This window comes from Rhincodon typus, chromosome 34 (assembly GCF_021869965.1).
Source record: "Rhincodon typus isolate 14 chromosome 34, sRhiTyp1.1, whole genome shotgun sequence".
In the NCBI taxonomy this organism is placed as follows: Eukaryota; Metazoa; Chordata; class Chondrichthyes; order Orectolobiformes; family Rhincodontidae; genus Rhincodon; species Rhincodon typus.
The window spans coordinates 26,331,399-26,343,262 of NC_063365.1; the positions used below are offsets into that span (position 1 = coordinate 26,331,399).

At 45.0% G+C, this 11,864-nt stretch overlaps 1 protein-coding gene across 1 annotated transcript in view; it reads right to left on the reverse strand.

The window, feature by feature from the left end:
• Window positions 1-327: 327 nt before the first annotated feature.
• LOC109923018 (pro-neuregulin-3, membrane-bound isoform-like) overlaps window positions 328-11,864 on the reverse strand; it is a 13,436-nt gene continuing 1,899 nt past the window's right edge. The window contains exons 2-5 of the mRNA XM_048616134.1: window positions 7,096-7,219; window positions 5,869-5,993; window positions 2,394-2,594; window positions 328-2,286 (exon numbers count right to left, since the gene is read on the reverse strand). Coding sequence (XP_048472091.1) covers window positions 1,791-2,286; window positions 2,394-2,594; window positions 5,869-5,993; window positions 7,096-7,219 — 946 coding nt within the window. The 3' untranslated portion in view covers window positions 328-1,790. The remainder of the gene's footprint in view (window positions 2,287-2,393; window positions 2,595-5,868; window positions 5,994-7,095; window positions 7,220-11,864) is intronic.

Genomic DNA, 11,864 nt, shown 5'->3' on the forward strand with positions numbered 1-11,864 from the left:
TCTCACTGGGGTACAGGGTCCCAATTACACACTGACTCTCACTGGGGCATGGCTCCTGTGAATTGACCGTCACTGAAGTATGGCACACAGAAACACAACACAAAATCCTGCAATTTCCTCCCTCAGGGCATCATGGGTCTACCTACAGCAGATGGATTGCTGCTGTTTAAAAAGGCAGCTCACCAGTACCTACCCAAAGGTAACTAGGGATGAGTAACAAATGCTGACCCACCATGCCCCCCCATTTTCCTGGATGAAAAATGTTAGACAATCAGCATGAACATCAAGCAGCAATGTGGCTAAAGGCAGAATGGAAGAGGCTCAATGAAGATTTTTCAATTATTTTTAATCCATACACATCAGTGATTCCAACAATTTGTGATGAATGGGGCCCTGATCACCTGCATCAACCAATCAGGCCATTTTAACAAAGGTTGTGAGATTGCAGGCTCAGAGTCCCAGTGATAACGAATACTCTGGTGAATGTGGACAGGGAGACGCAGCAGCAGAGGGAGGGGGGAGGTGAAGTGATGGAGTGGGTGAGTGCGGAGGTGTGGAGCTGGGTCTTGAGGATAGTGGAGGGGAACAGGAGAATGGAGATGGTGGGGGAGGGGAAATGGGGTGGAGGGGGAATGCTGTCTGGGGGAATTGAGAGTGGGTGAGGATGGGACGGGGATAAAAGGGATTTTCGGAGAAGGAGATGGAGGGGAAATGGCCTTGGCTGGGGAGGGGTATGAGAAAGTTGGGGGGAGGGGTGGGGAGTGGGGTAGGGGTGGTGCTCTGGGAGTGCAGTGTTTACACTGATCGAGTCTCAAACCTGGAACAAGGTGGAATTAAGTCTATTCATGAAGCCCCTTCTATAGCGAACCCTCCTGACTTACGGGAGTGTGTGTGTCAGATAGTTACTATCGCCATCTCCAGTGTCGCAGTATCTGCCCCAGATCGTGAGGGGATAAAGGCCGGGTATAAATGACTCCGAGTTAAACATGCAGCTTGAACCAGGTGCCCCTTCATGGGGTGAGCCAGACAGATGATGGGACCCCAGGGTCAGTTCCCTGATAGAACAGAGTTACTGATAGAGCCAGATTGCCAAGAAATACTGGGGTATGGCACAGTCATACTGGGCATTCTGGGGTTACACAGCAGGGAATATTGTGTGGTACTGGGGTTTCTGAGGTTACCCAGCAGGGGAGAGCTCTGTTATACTGGGGTTTCTGGGGTTACCCAGCAGGGGCAGAGCTCTGTTATACTGGCGTTGATTATTCAGCTGATTTTATCTGGACTGATGGATGGCCGTTCTAGAACTTTCCATTAAACAAGACCCAGACATTAATTAAACACTGGGTTCCAGGTAATTGGCTGGAGTGTGCATCATCCTGCAAGACACAAATTTGTTCCTAACCTGACAATCTCACTCTCTCTGTCCCATGTAACTCATACGCCAGGCCTGACCAATCAGAATGGCAGTGCCAATGGCCTAAAGTCCATTTTGGTTTTGACGTGGCAGAGAGGGGGCTGAGAGACCCTTTAATCCTGGAGATACTCGGTGAAGTACAGTACCCACACACAGAGCCATTGGGAATAATAGACACTAGAATCTTCACCAGAACAAAAGAAAAGTTATTGATAAAACAATACAAAATAGTTTCCATAAACCACTATGGGGGCAACTGACTATTTGGTTTCTAATTAAATGCTTTAAATAAATGCATATAAATATTTTCTCTTTTTTTCCTTGTGATCCCCTTTTTCCAGTTTCACAATGTAATAAGAGTACAGATATCCGAATGTCACTTTCCTAAATCACAGTCTCTGTACTCTTCTTTTCTAACCAGAAACGGCATCTCCTCAGCAGCAACCACTGGCAGGAACGCTGTATTTTCACCTGCTCGTTCCTCGCACTCGTTGATCAGTTCATAGTCCTCCACCTTGCGACTGGCAAACGCCAGGATCTGGATCTGCTGCTGTGTGGTCTGTAGCAACGCCTCCACTTGCTGGCTGTCTGCCTGATGGCCTGGGGAACCGGGGCCACTGAGAGGAACCAGCTCAGCAGGATAGCAGTGAGGCTGATGCTCAGGGCTGTCAGGATCCGGACTCTCCTTTGGCACCTGGACACAACTCTTCTCTTCCACCGAAGGGTTTACAGGCAGTGAGGCTGCCCAGCAATAAGGAACCACTTGGCTCTCCTTGAACTGCAGAGCACAGAGCTGGATGGCTTGATGGCAGTGTACAGGCTGTATAACATTAAGGGAATTCTCAGGAGATTTCCAACAAGTGACTGTCGGTCTAAAAGGTAATAAGAATTGATGAACATGTATCAGGCAGTGGATAATGAATCTTCACAGTATGTAGGAGACACACTGAGTAACACGCAGGGAACTGACAAAACCTACCCTTGGTTGTTGTCTGCGCAATCACCCTTGGATGAAGCAAGTTGTGCCTGTATCTGGCTGTTTGCACTGACAGACGACGAGTCAGAGGGTTCAATAACAGCACTCGATGATCCCTGTGCTACTGGCGGTGATGGTCCTGGACTGACCTTTGATGACAATCTGCCCAGTTGTCTCGGACTGAGGGATGAGGATGGACAATACCTGTGGTTAAAGAGAAGAAAGATTAATGTGGTACATTGCAATGCCAAGGCAATCAAGGCTATGGGCCAAGTGCTGGGAAATGGGATTTGAACAGTTAGGTGCTTGTTTTTGACCAGTGCAGACATGATGGGCTGAAGGGCCTTTATTCTGTGCTGTAGACCTTTCTGATTCTATGGTCACTAACACAATGAGGGATGAATCCTGGATTTGTGAGGAAATGCAGAGAAAGGTGTAGCATCAGGAACTGTGTCCCTCCAGCAGCTCCCTCCAACATATGGGGGAGCACGGTGGCTCAGTGGTTAGCACTGCTGCCTCACAACATCAGGGACCCAGATTTGATTCCACCCTCAGGTGACTGTGTGTGGAGTTTGCACATTCTCCCTGTGTCTGTGTGGGTTTCTCCTGGGTGCTCCAGTTTCCTCCCACAGTCCAAAGATGTGCAGGTTTGATGGACTGGCCATGCTAAATTGCTTATAGTGTCCAAGGATGTGCAGACTGGTTGGATTAGCCATGGGAAATGCAGAGTTACTGGGACTGGATAGGATGCTCTTCGAAAGGTCGGTGTAGACTTGATGGGCTGAATGGCCTGTTTCCACATTGTAAGGATTCGTATGAAACATTCCCCAGAATAGCCTTTGCTTTGTTTCCTGTTTAGTGACTGGAAGGAGCTGTCATTCCTAACTCCCTCATACACTGCATTTCAGAGATAGGGGTGGGAGGAGGAGATTGAGGGCAAAGGGGGAGGGTGAGAGGGAGAAAGGGAGAGAGGAGGAGTAGGAGTTTGGGACACAGGGGTTGGTTCAATGAGGTAGAATGAGGGGTGAGGTCTTGTATCAAGAATTTATGGAGCTAGGCAGTAGATTAAAGAGTAGGACCACAAAAGGTTGTAATTTCTGGATTACTCCTGGTGCCTAGGGGCAGCAAGTACAGAACTAGGAGAACACAGCAGATGAAGGTGTGGCTCAAGAGTTAGTGCAGGGCTGGGGTGGGTGGTGAGGTGGGGGGGTTGGTAGTTGATTCCTGGATCATTGGGACTGTTTCTGGAGAATGGTGTAAAGGGTTTAGAGGTGGCAGAGTCCTGAAATGTATTCAAGAGCTTAATACATCAACGTGTAGAAAGTCCAACCAGGGATGGTGCTGAGCTGGATCTGACTCTGGGGAATGAAGCCAGACAGATGCTCGATGTGATAGTGGGGGAGTATTGTGATGAAAGTGACCACAACACCATACGTTTTAAATTTGTAATGGAAAAGGAAAAATGATGGTCATTAACAAAGGGTTTTGGACTGGGGGAAGGCAAATATAATTAAAATAATGCAGACGTAGCCAAAGTAAGCTGGGAAGATCTACTTGAGGGTCAATCTACAGCAGGACAGTGAGTAAGGGGTGGGGAAAGGTGTTCCAAAAGGAGACGGGAGAGAACAGGCCTAATATGTTCTCTTCAGGGTGAAATGTAGAAGCAACAAGCCCACAGAACCCTGGATGGCCTGGACAATACGGGCTAAAAAAGAACAGAGGCTTTTAAGTGGTATACAAGGAGCAAATCAGTGGAGGCCCTGGTGGAGTATAGAAAGTGCAGGAAGAAACTTAAGAAAGCAATTAGGAGAGCAAAGAGGGGTCATGAGAAAAACACTGGTAGGTAAAACTAGGGAGGGAGAATCCCAAGGTATTTTGTAAGGACATCAAGGGAAGAAGATAACTGGGGAAAGAGGAATGGCCATTAGGGACCCAGGGGAAATCTGCATGTGGAGACAAAGAACGTTAATATAGTGACAAACAAGTACTTCACATTTGTCTTCACTTTGGGGAAGGAGGATGTGAGTGCAGAATTCAGGAAGAGGGACTGAGAGGCTTTTGAGTAGCATGACATGGGGAGTGAAGGGGTTTTAGAGGTTTTGGACAAAGGAACTGAGGGAAATGTTGCAAAATTTACTGATGACATAAAGATAGGTGGAAGGACAGGTAGAGTTGATGAAGCGGAGAGGCTGCAGAATGACTTGGACAGGACAGGGGCAGAGAAATGGCAGTCAGAAGTACAATTTTGGAACATGTGAGGTTATGCATTTTGGTAGGAAGAATAGAGCAGTAGACTATTTTCTAAGAGGGTAAAGGCTTCAGAAATCACAAAGGGACTTTGGATTCTCTTAAAGTTAACATGTAGGTTCAGTTCCCAGTTAGGAAGGCAGATGAAATATTAGCATTCATTTTGAGAGGGCTAGAATACAAGAACAGGGATGTACTGCTGAGGCTGTATAAGGCTCTAGTCAGACTGCATTTGGAATATTGAGTGCAGTTTTGAGTCCTGCATCTAAGGAAGGATGTGCTGTCCTTGGAGAGGGTCCAGAGGAGGTTTACAAGAATGATCAAAGATGTGGGGCTTGTTATATAAGGAGTGGTTGAGGACTCTGGGTCTGTACTTGTTGGAGTTTAGAATGTTAGGAGGATCTCAGTATTACAGAATACTGAGAGGCTTGGATAGAGTGGACATGGAGAAGATATTTTCATTAGTAGGAGACACTAGGACCTGAGGGTACAGCCTCAGAGAGAAGGGACTACCCTTTAGAACGGAGATGAGATGAGAAGTGACAACCCTTTAGAACTGAGATGAGGAGGAATTTCTTCAGCCAGAGGGTGGTGATTCTGTGGAACTCATTGCCACAGAGGGCTGTGCAGGTCAAGTCATTGAGTGCATTTAAGATAGAGCTAGATCGGTTCTTGATTAGTAAGTGGGATCAAAGGTTACAGGGAGAAGGCAGGAGAATGGGGTTGAGAAACATATCAGCCATGATCGAACGGCAGAGCAGACTTGATGGGCTCTCTTCTGCACTCTATGATTCTACAAGCGTCACCCTCTTTCAATAACCGTTCCAGATTTTGCTGCAACGCCTTAAAACAGGAATCAGACCGTGTCTCCAAACTGGGTCTTAATCTTCCTCCTCTATATCTCTTACCCCAGTCAGACACTCCTGGTAACAACTGACTAAAGCTGGAAATTAATTTTGAAGCTTGATCAAGGCTGACACAACATTGCCCTCATATGCAGCTATGAATAATGTAAAAAAGAGCTTTATTCTGCATCTAAAACCCCATGTTGTACCTGTCAAGGGAGTGTTTGGTGGGAACAGTGCACAGAGAGCTTTACTCTGTATCTAACCTTGTGCTGTCCCTGTCCTGGGAATGTTTGATAGGGACAGTGTAGAAGAAGCTTGATTTAATAAAGTCAGTACAATGTGCTGAGTTAAGCTTGGTTTAAATATTTCCAACATGATATTACCTTTGCTGCTTTCCGGTCGGGTTGCTTAATGACGGTGTGTTACTTGGAGAGGATCCCGCACCTGAAAACTTTGATTCCAGAACTTTGCATCTTCTTCCATCAATGCAACTGTTGGACTTTGTGAACTGAAAAATAAAACACCACCACCTCATATTGTCAGAGTCATTTACCCAATGGCTATAAATTGTGAGCGAGTTGCTGATGCATGAAGGGGAATTACGTGGTTACTCTAAGTACAAGCTGCCACTTTCTATTCTTCCAGCTACAGCTGACAGAACTCTGTGCCTTTCCCTATAGTCCAGCACCTTCCTTTCATCCAATCTTTTAAATCTTTACATCTACTTTTTGCGAAATTTATTGCAGCAGTGAAAGTGAACTCTTGCTGAAATGACTTTGCTGCTTGAATGAGGCACTTCTTCACTGCACTCACTTCCAGGAATATTGCAATAATGTGGGGATTATATTCTGGTTCTCAATCTTCATGTGTCAGTGCTTACATGGGAGGGAATGTGGTTTATATTAATATCAAGGCTACATACTGCTATCATGTGATAATGGTGTGACTGAGAGGCTTTACACAGAGTCACTGCCAACCACCTTTTTATAGGTCTAAGTTACTGGCACCATGTAGGAAGGATGTCCACCAAAAGTTTTTGGCAGAGGATAGGCTTAATATTGATGAACAGTAAATATATTTCTCAGGTAAGAGCTGGTTACATCACACCTGAGGTACATGTTGTCGCTCGTGGGATATCAGATTCAGCTGAAGAGTAAACTTACATTGTTGTTAGGTGCAGGGCTTAGCACTGGAAATAAAGAGACCCTGCAAACACTGAGGAAGACCTCTGAGCTCCTCCCAGGAACAGGCTTTATATCCTAATAGGTGGAGCTCATCTCATGTTGTTAGTTAATCTTTTCAGGTACTAACTGTTTTGCACAACAACTTTAAACAGCAACAAAAACAGAAATTGCAGGAGAAACTCAGCAGGTCTGGCAGTAGCAGTGGAGAGAAAGCTGAGTTAACGTTTCAGGTCCAGTGACGTTTCCTCAGAACTTTAAATGGCAACTTGCAGCTTTCCTGAAGCTAGGATAGAAGTTCAGGTAGCTGACTGCTTACGGAATATCCTTGCGTTAACTGATGTTGGTTGATCCTATTATATCGCTTTGATCTAATGCAGAGCCATCCTGTCTCAGGAGCTGTCTTTTATTCAGTTAGTGCCTGCTTACATTTTCCAGCTGTAACACATTCTGTTGGGGATTATTGGCAGTGGACAGTTCTGGAGTATTCAGACTGTAACTCTTCCCAAAACGGATCTCCTTAGCCTGATCACGCAGTTTTTGTCTTTGTTTCCTGTTATAATAGAAAACAAAAAAGATTTTATTGCCACACAATAATCTTTAATCTGTTTACAGTGAGAGCTACAAATCCACATGTGCTATACTCTACACCTGATATCATCCAAAACTGTGCTTCCCATGTTTTAACTCTCTGCTAATCCTGTTCCCTGTCATTCCTGTACTCACTGACCAACCACTCCTTTCAAGCAACGTCTGGATTTTAAAATTCTCATCTTGCTTTTAAATTCTTCCATGGCTTCACCGCTCCCTTTCTCTGTAACCTCCTTTAGCCCACACCCCACTGAGATCTCACCACTCCTCTCGATCTGGTGTCTTGTTTTTTAATTTCCCTACATTGGTTGTCTGGGACAAACGCCTGAAATTCCCTGTCTGCCTCACTTTGCTCCTTTAAACGTTCAGAGAAACCTAACCCTATGTTCTTCTGACCTCATTTCTCCCAAAGGGGCTTAGTGCCACATTTTGTTTAATAGTGATCCTGGGAAGACCATGGGATGGATGATCACATTAAAGGTGTTATACAAACCTAAGTTGTTGTTGGTGCACAATTCACACTGGCCAAAGGTAAATGAATCAGTCTGTCTGTGGGAGTGGGGAGTAGGGAGTTGAGGGGAGACAGCAAGTGGAGGAGCATCAGAACAATACCTTCCAGGTGGAAACAGTCCTACAAGCTCTGGGCAGATTAAAATTAAACAGTAGACTCACCCTGACCATTCCAATCCCAGTTAGTGAGATTAAGATACTTACTAAAGCACGGCAGTTCTACATAACCCACTAAAACTGCTCCTGTCTGCAACAGAGAACAAAGAACAATCCAGCTCAGGAACAGGCCCTTTGGCCCTCTAAGCCTGTGCCGCCACATTTGCCCTTCCATCCTAAAACTGTTTTCACTTACAGGATCCGTATCCCTCTATTCCCTTCCTAGCCATATATCCATCCAGGTGCTTCTTGAATGCTGCTCTAGTGTCTGCTTCCACTACCTCCTCAGGCAGTGCATGCCAGGCACTCACCACCCTTTGTGTGTAAAACGTGCCTTGCACATCTCTTTTAAACTTCTCCCTCACACCTTGAATCTGTCCCATGGTAATTGACCCCTCCACCCCGGGGAAAAAAAACATCATACTTCCCACTGTATCCGTGCCATTCACAATTCTATAAACTTCTATCAGGTCGCCCCTCAACCTCCTGTGCTCCAGTGAAAATAAACCCTGTCTTATCCAACCTTTCTTCATAGCTAAAATCCCCCATACCAGGCAACATCCTGGTAAACCTTTTCTGTACACTCTCCAAAGCATCCACATCTTTCTGGTAGTGTGGTGACCAGAACTGTATGCAATATTCCAAGCGTGCGCTAATTAAAGCTCTATAAAGTTGCAGCATAACTTGTCTATCCTTATACTCAATGCCCCTTCCAATGAAGGCAAACAAGCCACAGGCCTTTTTTACTACCTTGTCTACCTGCGCTGTTACCTTCACTGATCTGTGGACCCACACACCCAGATCTCTCTACATATCAATACTCCTAAGGGTTTGTCATTCACTGTATAACTTCCACCTGTACGAGACCTTCCAAAATGCATCACCTCACATTTGTCCAGATTAAACTCCATGCGCTATTTTTCTGCCCACGCCTCCAACTGATCTATATCCTGCTGTATCCTCTGACAATCTTCCTCACTATCTGCAACTCCACCAATCTTTGTATCATTCACAAACTTATTAATTACACCAGCCCAGTTTTCCTCCAAGTCATTTACGCAGATCATGAACAGCATAGATCCGAGCACTGATCCCTGTGGAAAACACCATTAGTCACAGCCCTCCATTCTGAAAAACATCCTTCCACAGCTACCCTCTGTCTCCTATGACTAAGCCAGTTCTGTATCCAGCTCACCCCGATACCATGTGACTTCACCTTTTGTACCAGTCTGCCCTGATGGACCTTGTCAAAGGCTTTACTGAAGTCCATGTGGACAACATCAATCACTTTTCCCTCATCAATCATCTTCGTCACCTCATCAAAAAACTTGATCAAGTTAGTGAGGCATGACCTCCCCCGCACAAAGTCATGCTGTTTATTGCTAATCAGTCCATTTGCCTCGAAATGTGTATAGATCTTGCCCTTGAGAATCTTTTCCAATAATTTCCCTACCACAGACATGAGGCTCACAGGCCTGTAATTTCCTGGATTATCCATGTTACCCTTTGTAAACAATGGGACAGCATTAGCTATTCTCCAGTCCTCTGGGACCTCATCTGTGGCAAAAGAGGATACAAAGGTGTCTGTCAATGCTCCAGCAATTTGTTCTCTTGCCTCCCTTAATATTCTGGGATAGATCCCATCAGGTCCTGGGGACTTATCTATCTAAGAATGTAACCTGCCAGAGGACATTACACCAATAGTTACGATCAGGGAGAATGCCTGGGAATTATTCAGACAATGTGTTCAACAATCCACACTATAGCAATCCTCAGAAAATCTCCTGAACCATTCCACATGGAACACAGCCCAAGATACCAGGTTATGGTCAATGAAAGGATGACGGTTTTAGATGGGCTTTAGTCAGGCAATGACCAACTGTTAAACTGCCAAGATTTCAACTTTTGAAAGATGAAGAAAACCACAGAATAAAATTGACAGATGAAATCATGGGCAGAGGGAAAGAGAGTGAGGAGATAATGAAATTCTCAGTGGGATGAGCTCATAGCAGGGGGTGTAAATCTGGAGAGCTGAAGTTGGTTGATCCCAGCGAGGTTTGAACTGTCAGACGAAGCTACAATTTAACTAAATGTAACAAACACAAACCTTCACAATTCACCTGAAACTTCAACTTCTTAAAAACTCTTCATTGTGTTGACAAAGGAAAATGGGAGCAGTTTGGTGAAGATAGTTAAGGTGGTGTTTATTTGGTGTCTGTTGATTCTGATGACAGCCTCCTCCTTTCCATGTGTCAGGAGACCTGAATATTTCTCCCCACGGATTTGTGTTTCTCTTACCCACTCCAGCAGGTACAGGAGACGCTCCACTTGAAGTAGATCCCTTAACTGTTCAAACAAGTGAACTTCATGTTTCCAGTTTGAGGGGGAACATGGCGCTTACACAATGTCCTCAACAAACAACACAAATAACGGAAACTATTGTGGCCCTGCTCAATAAACAAAGACAGAAACTGCTGGAGAAACTCAGCAGGTCTGGCAGCATCTGAGAGAAAGCAGAGTTAGTGCTGACTCTAGTGAAGAGTGCCCGGACCCGAAACATTAACTCTGCTTTCTCTCCATAGATGCTGCCAGACCTACTGAGTTTCTCCAGCAGTTTCTGTTTTTGTTTCAGATCTCCAGCACCTGCAATTCTGTGTTTTATTTCCATAAAAAAAGGGTCAGCTGAGCCAGGAAAGATCACACATTCCCTGCAAGGATACAATCGACATTTCCAGTAAATCCATCCTCTCAGATCAAGAAGCCTAAACAGCATTTCCTACACTCCTACCTCCAATGGGCAAGGGAAATATCTTTCCACTCCTTGTGATTTTATTCCAGTCAATGAATCTCAATGTGACTTTCACTGGTTCTCAGCTACAGTAGGTTCTGAGGGAGGAATCTCTAAGTGTATCAGGAACTCGCCTGTCACAGTCAATAGGGGGGTCAGGATTATCAAAATATCCTTACAGAAAGTTAAAGCTCTAATCCAAATGGCTAAAATATACGCTGCAAGATGTTAGATGAGCCCAAACACCAAACCCCTTCCTGGGTATCAGTACTAATTAACTCATAGCCACTTCCAGAACTGTTAAATCCAGATTCGATGGTTATTTATCTCTCTGCTACAGTTCACTGAAGAGCAAGAGCATGATCCAAATGTAATGCAATATATTTCAAATGAATGGTACTGAGTCATGAGAAATTTGATCATTGTGACCCGGTGAGCTAGTAGCACAATGTAAAGTTACAGGCCTGAAATTTTCAAAATGGGAATGTACAGATCTCACCAACCCCTCCTGAGTCCATGGATACAGGATGGGATAGTGTAGATCTCCACTACAGTGAGTAACATTCACTGAGGTGTTTGCGTTCAGTAGCACAAATATCCCAGTGTTATCATTCAACTCAGTTGGATGCTTGCACGTTCTATATCCACCTGTGAAACTGATAATGACAGCTGGCTCGATGACCACCCTGCTACACTCAGGAATAACGTCATTATTTTCATGAGTTCAAAACAATGCTTCTTTGATCCTCTAGTGTGACAAATAAGAAGCCCATTTTTAAAAGTTTACTTTGTCTCTGAATGGAAGAGTAATTTTTTCCACTGAGGTTCACAATTACAAAGATTAGATTCAGAAAGACAAACTACAAAGCGCCAGGTTCAAACGGGAATCTTCTCATTGAAGCTTTAAGTGAAGGGAAACCAACATGATTTCCCTGTTGACCCGTACCACAGTGAGAGTAAGTGTGTGTGTGGGACCCCGTACCCCAGTGAGAGTAAGTGTGTGTGTGGGACCCCGTACCCCAGTGAGTGTCAGTGTGTGTGGGAGCCGTACCCCAGTGAGAGCCAGTGTGTGTGGGTGGGACACCATACCCCAGTGAGAGTCAGTGTGTGTGTGGGACCCCGTACCCCAGTGAGAGTAAGTGTGTGTGTGGGA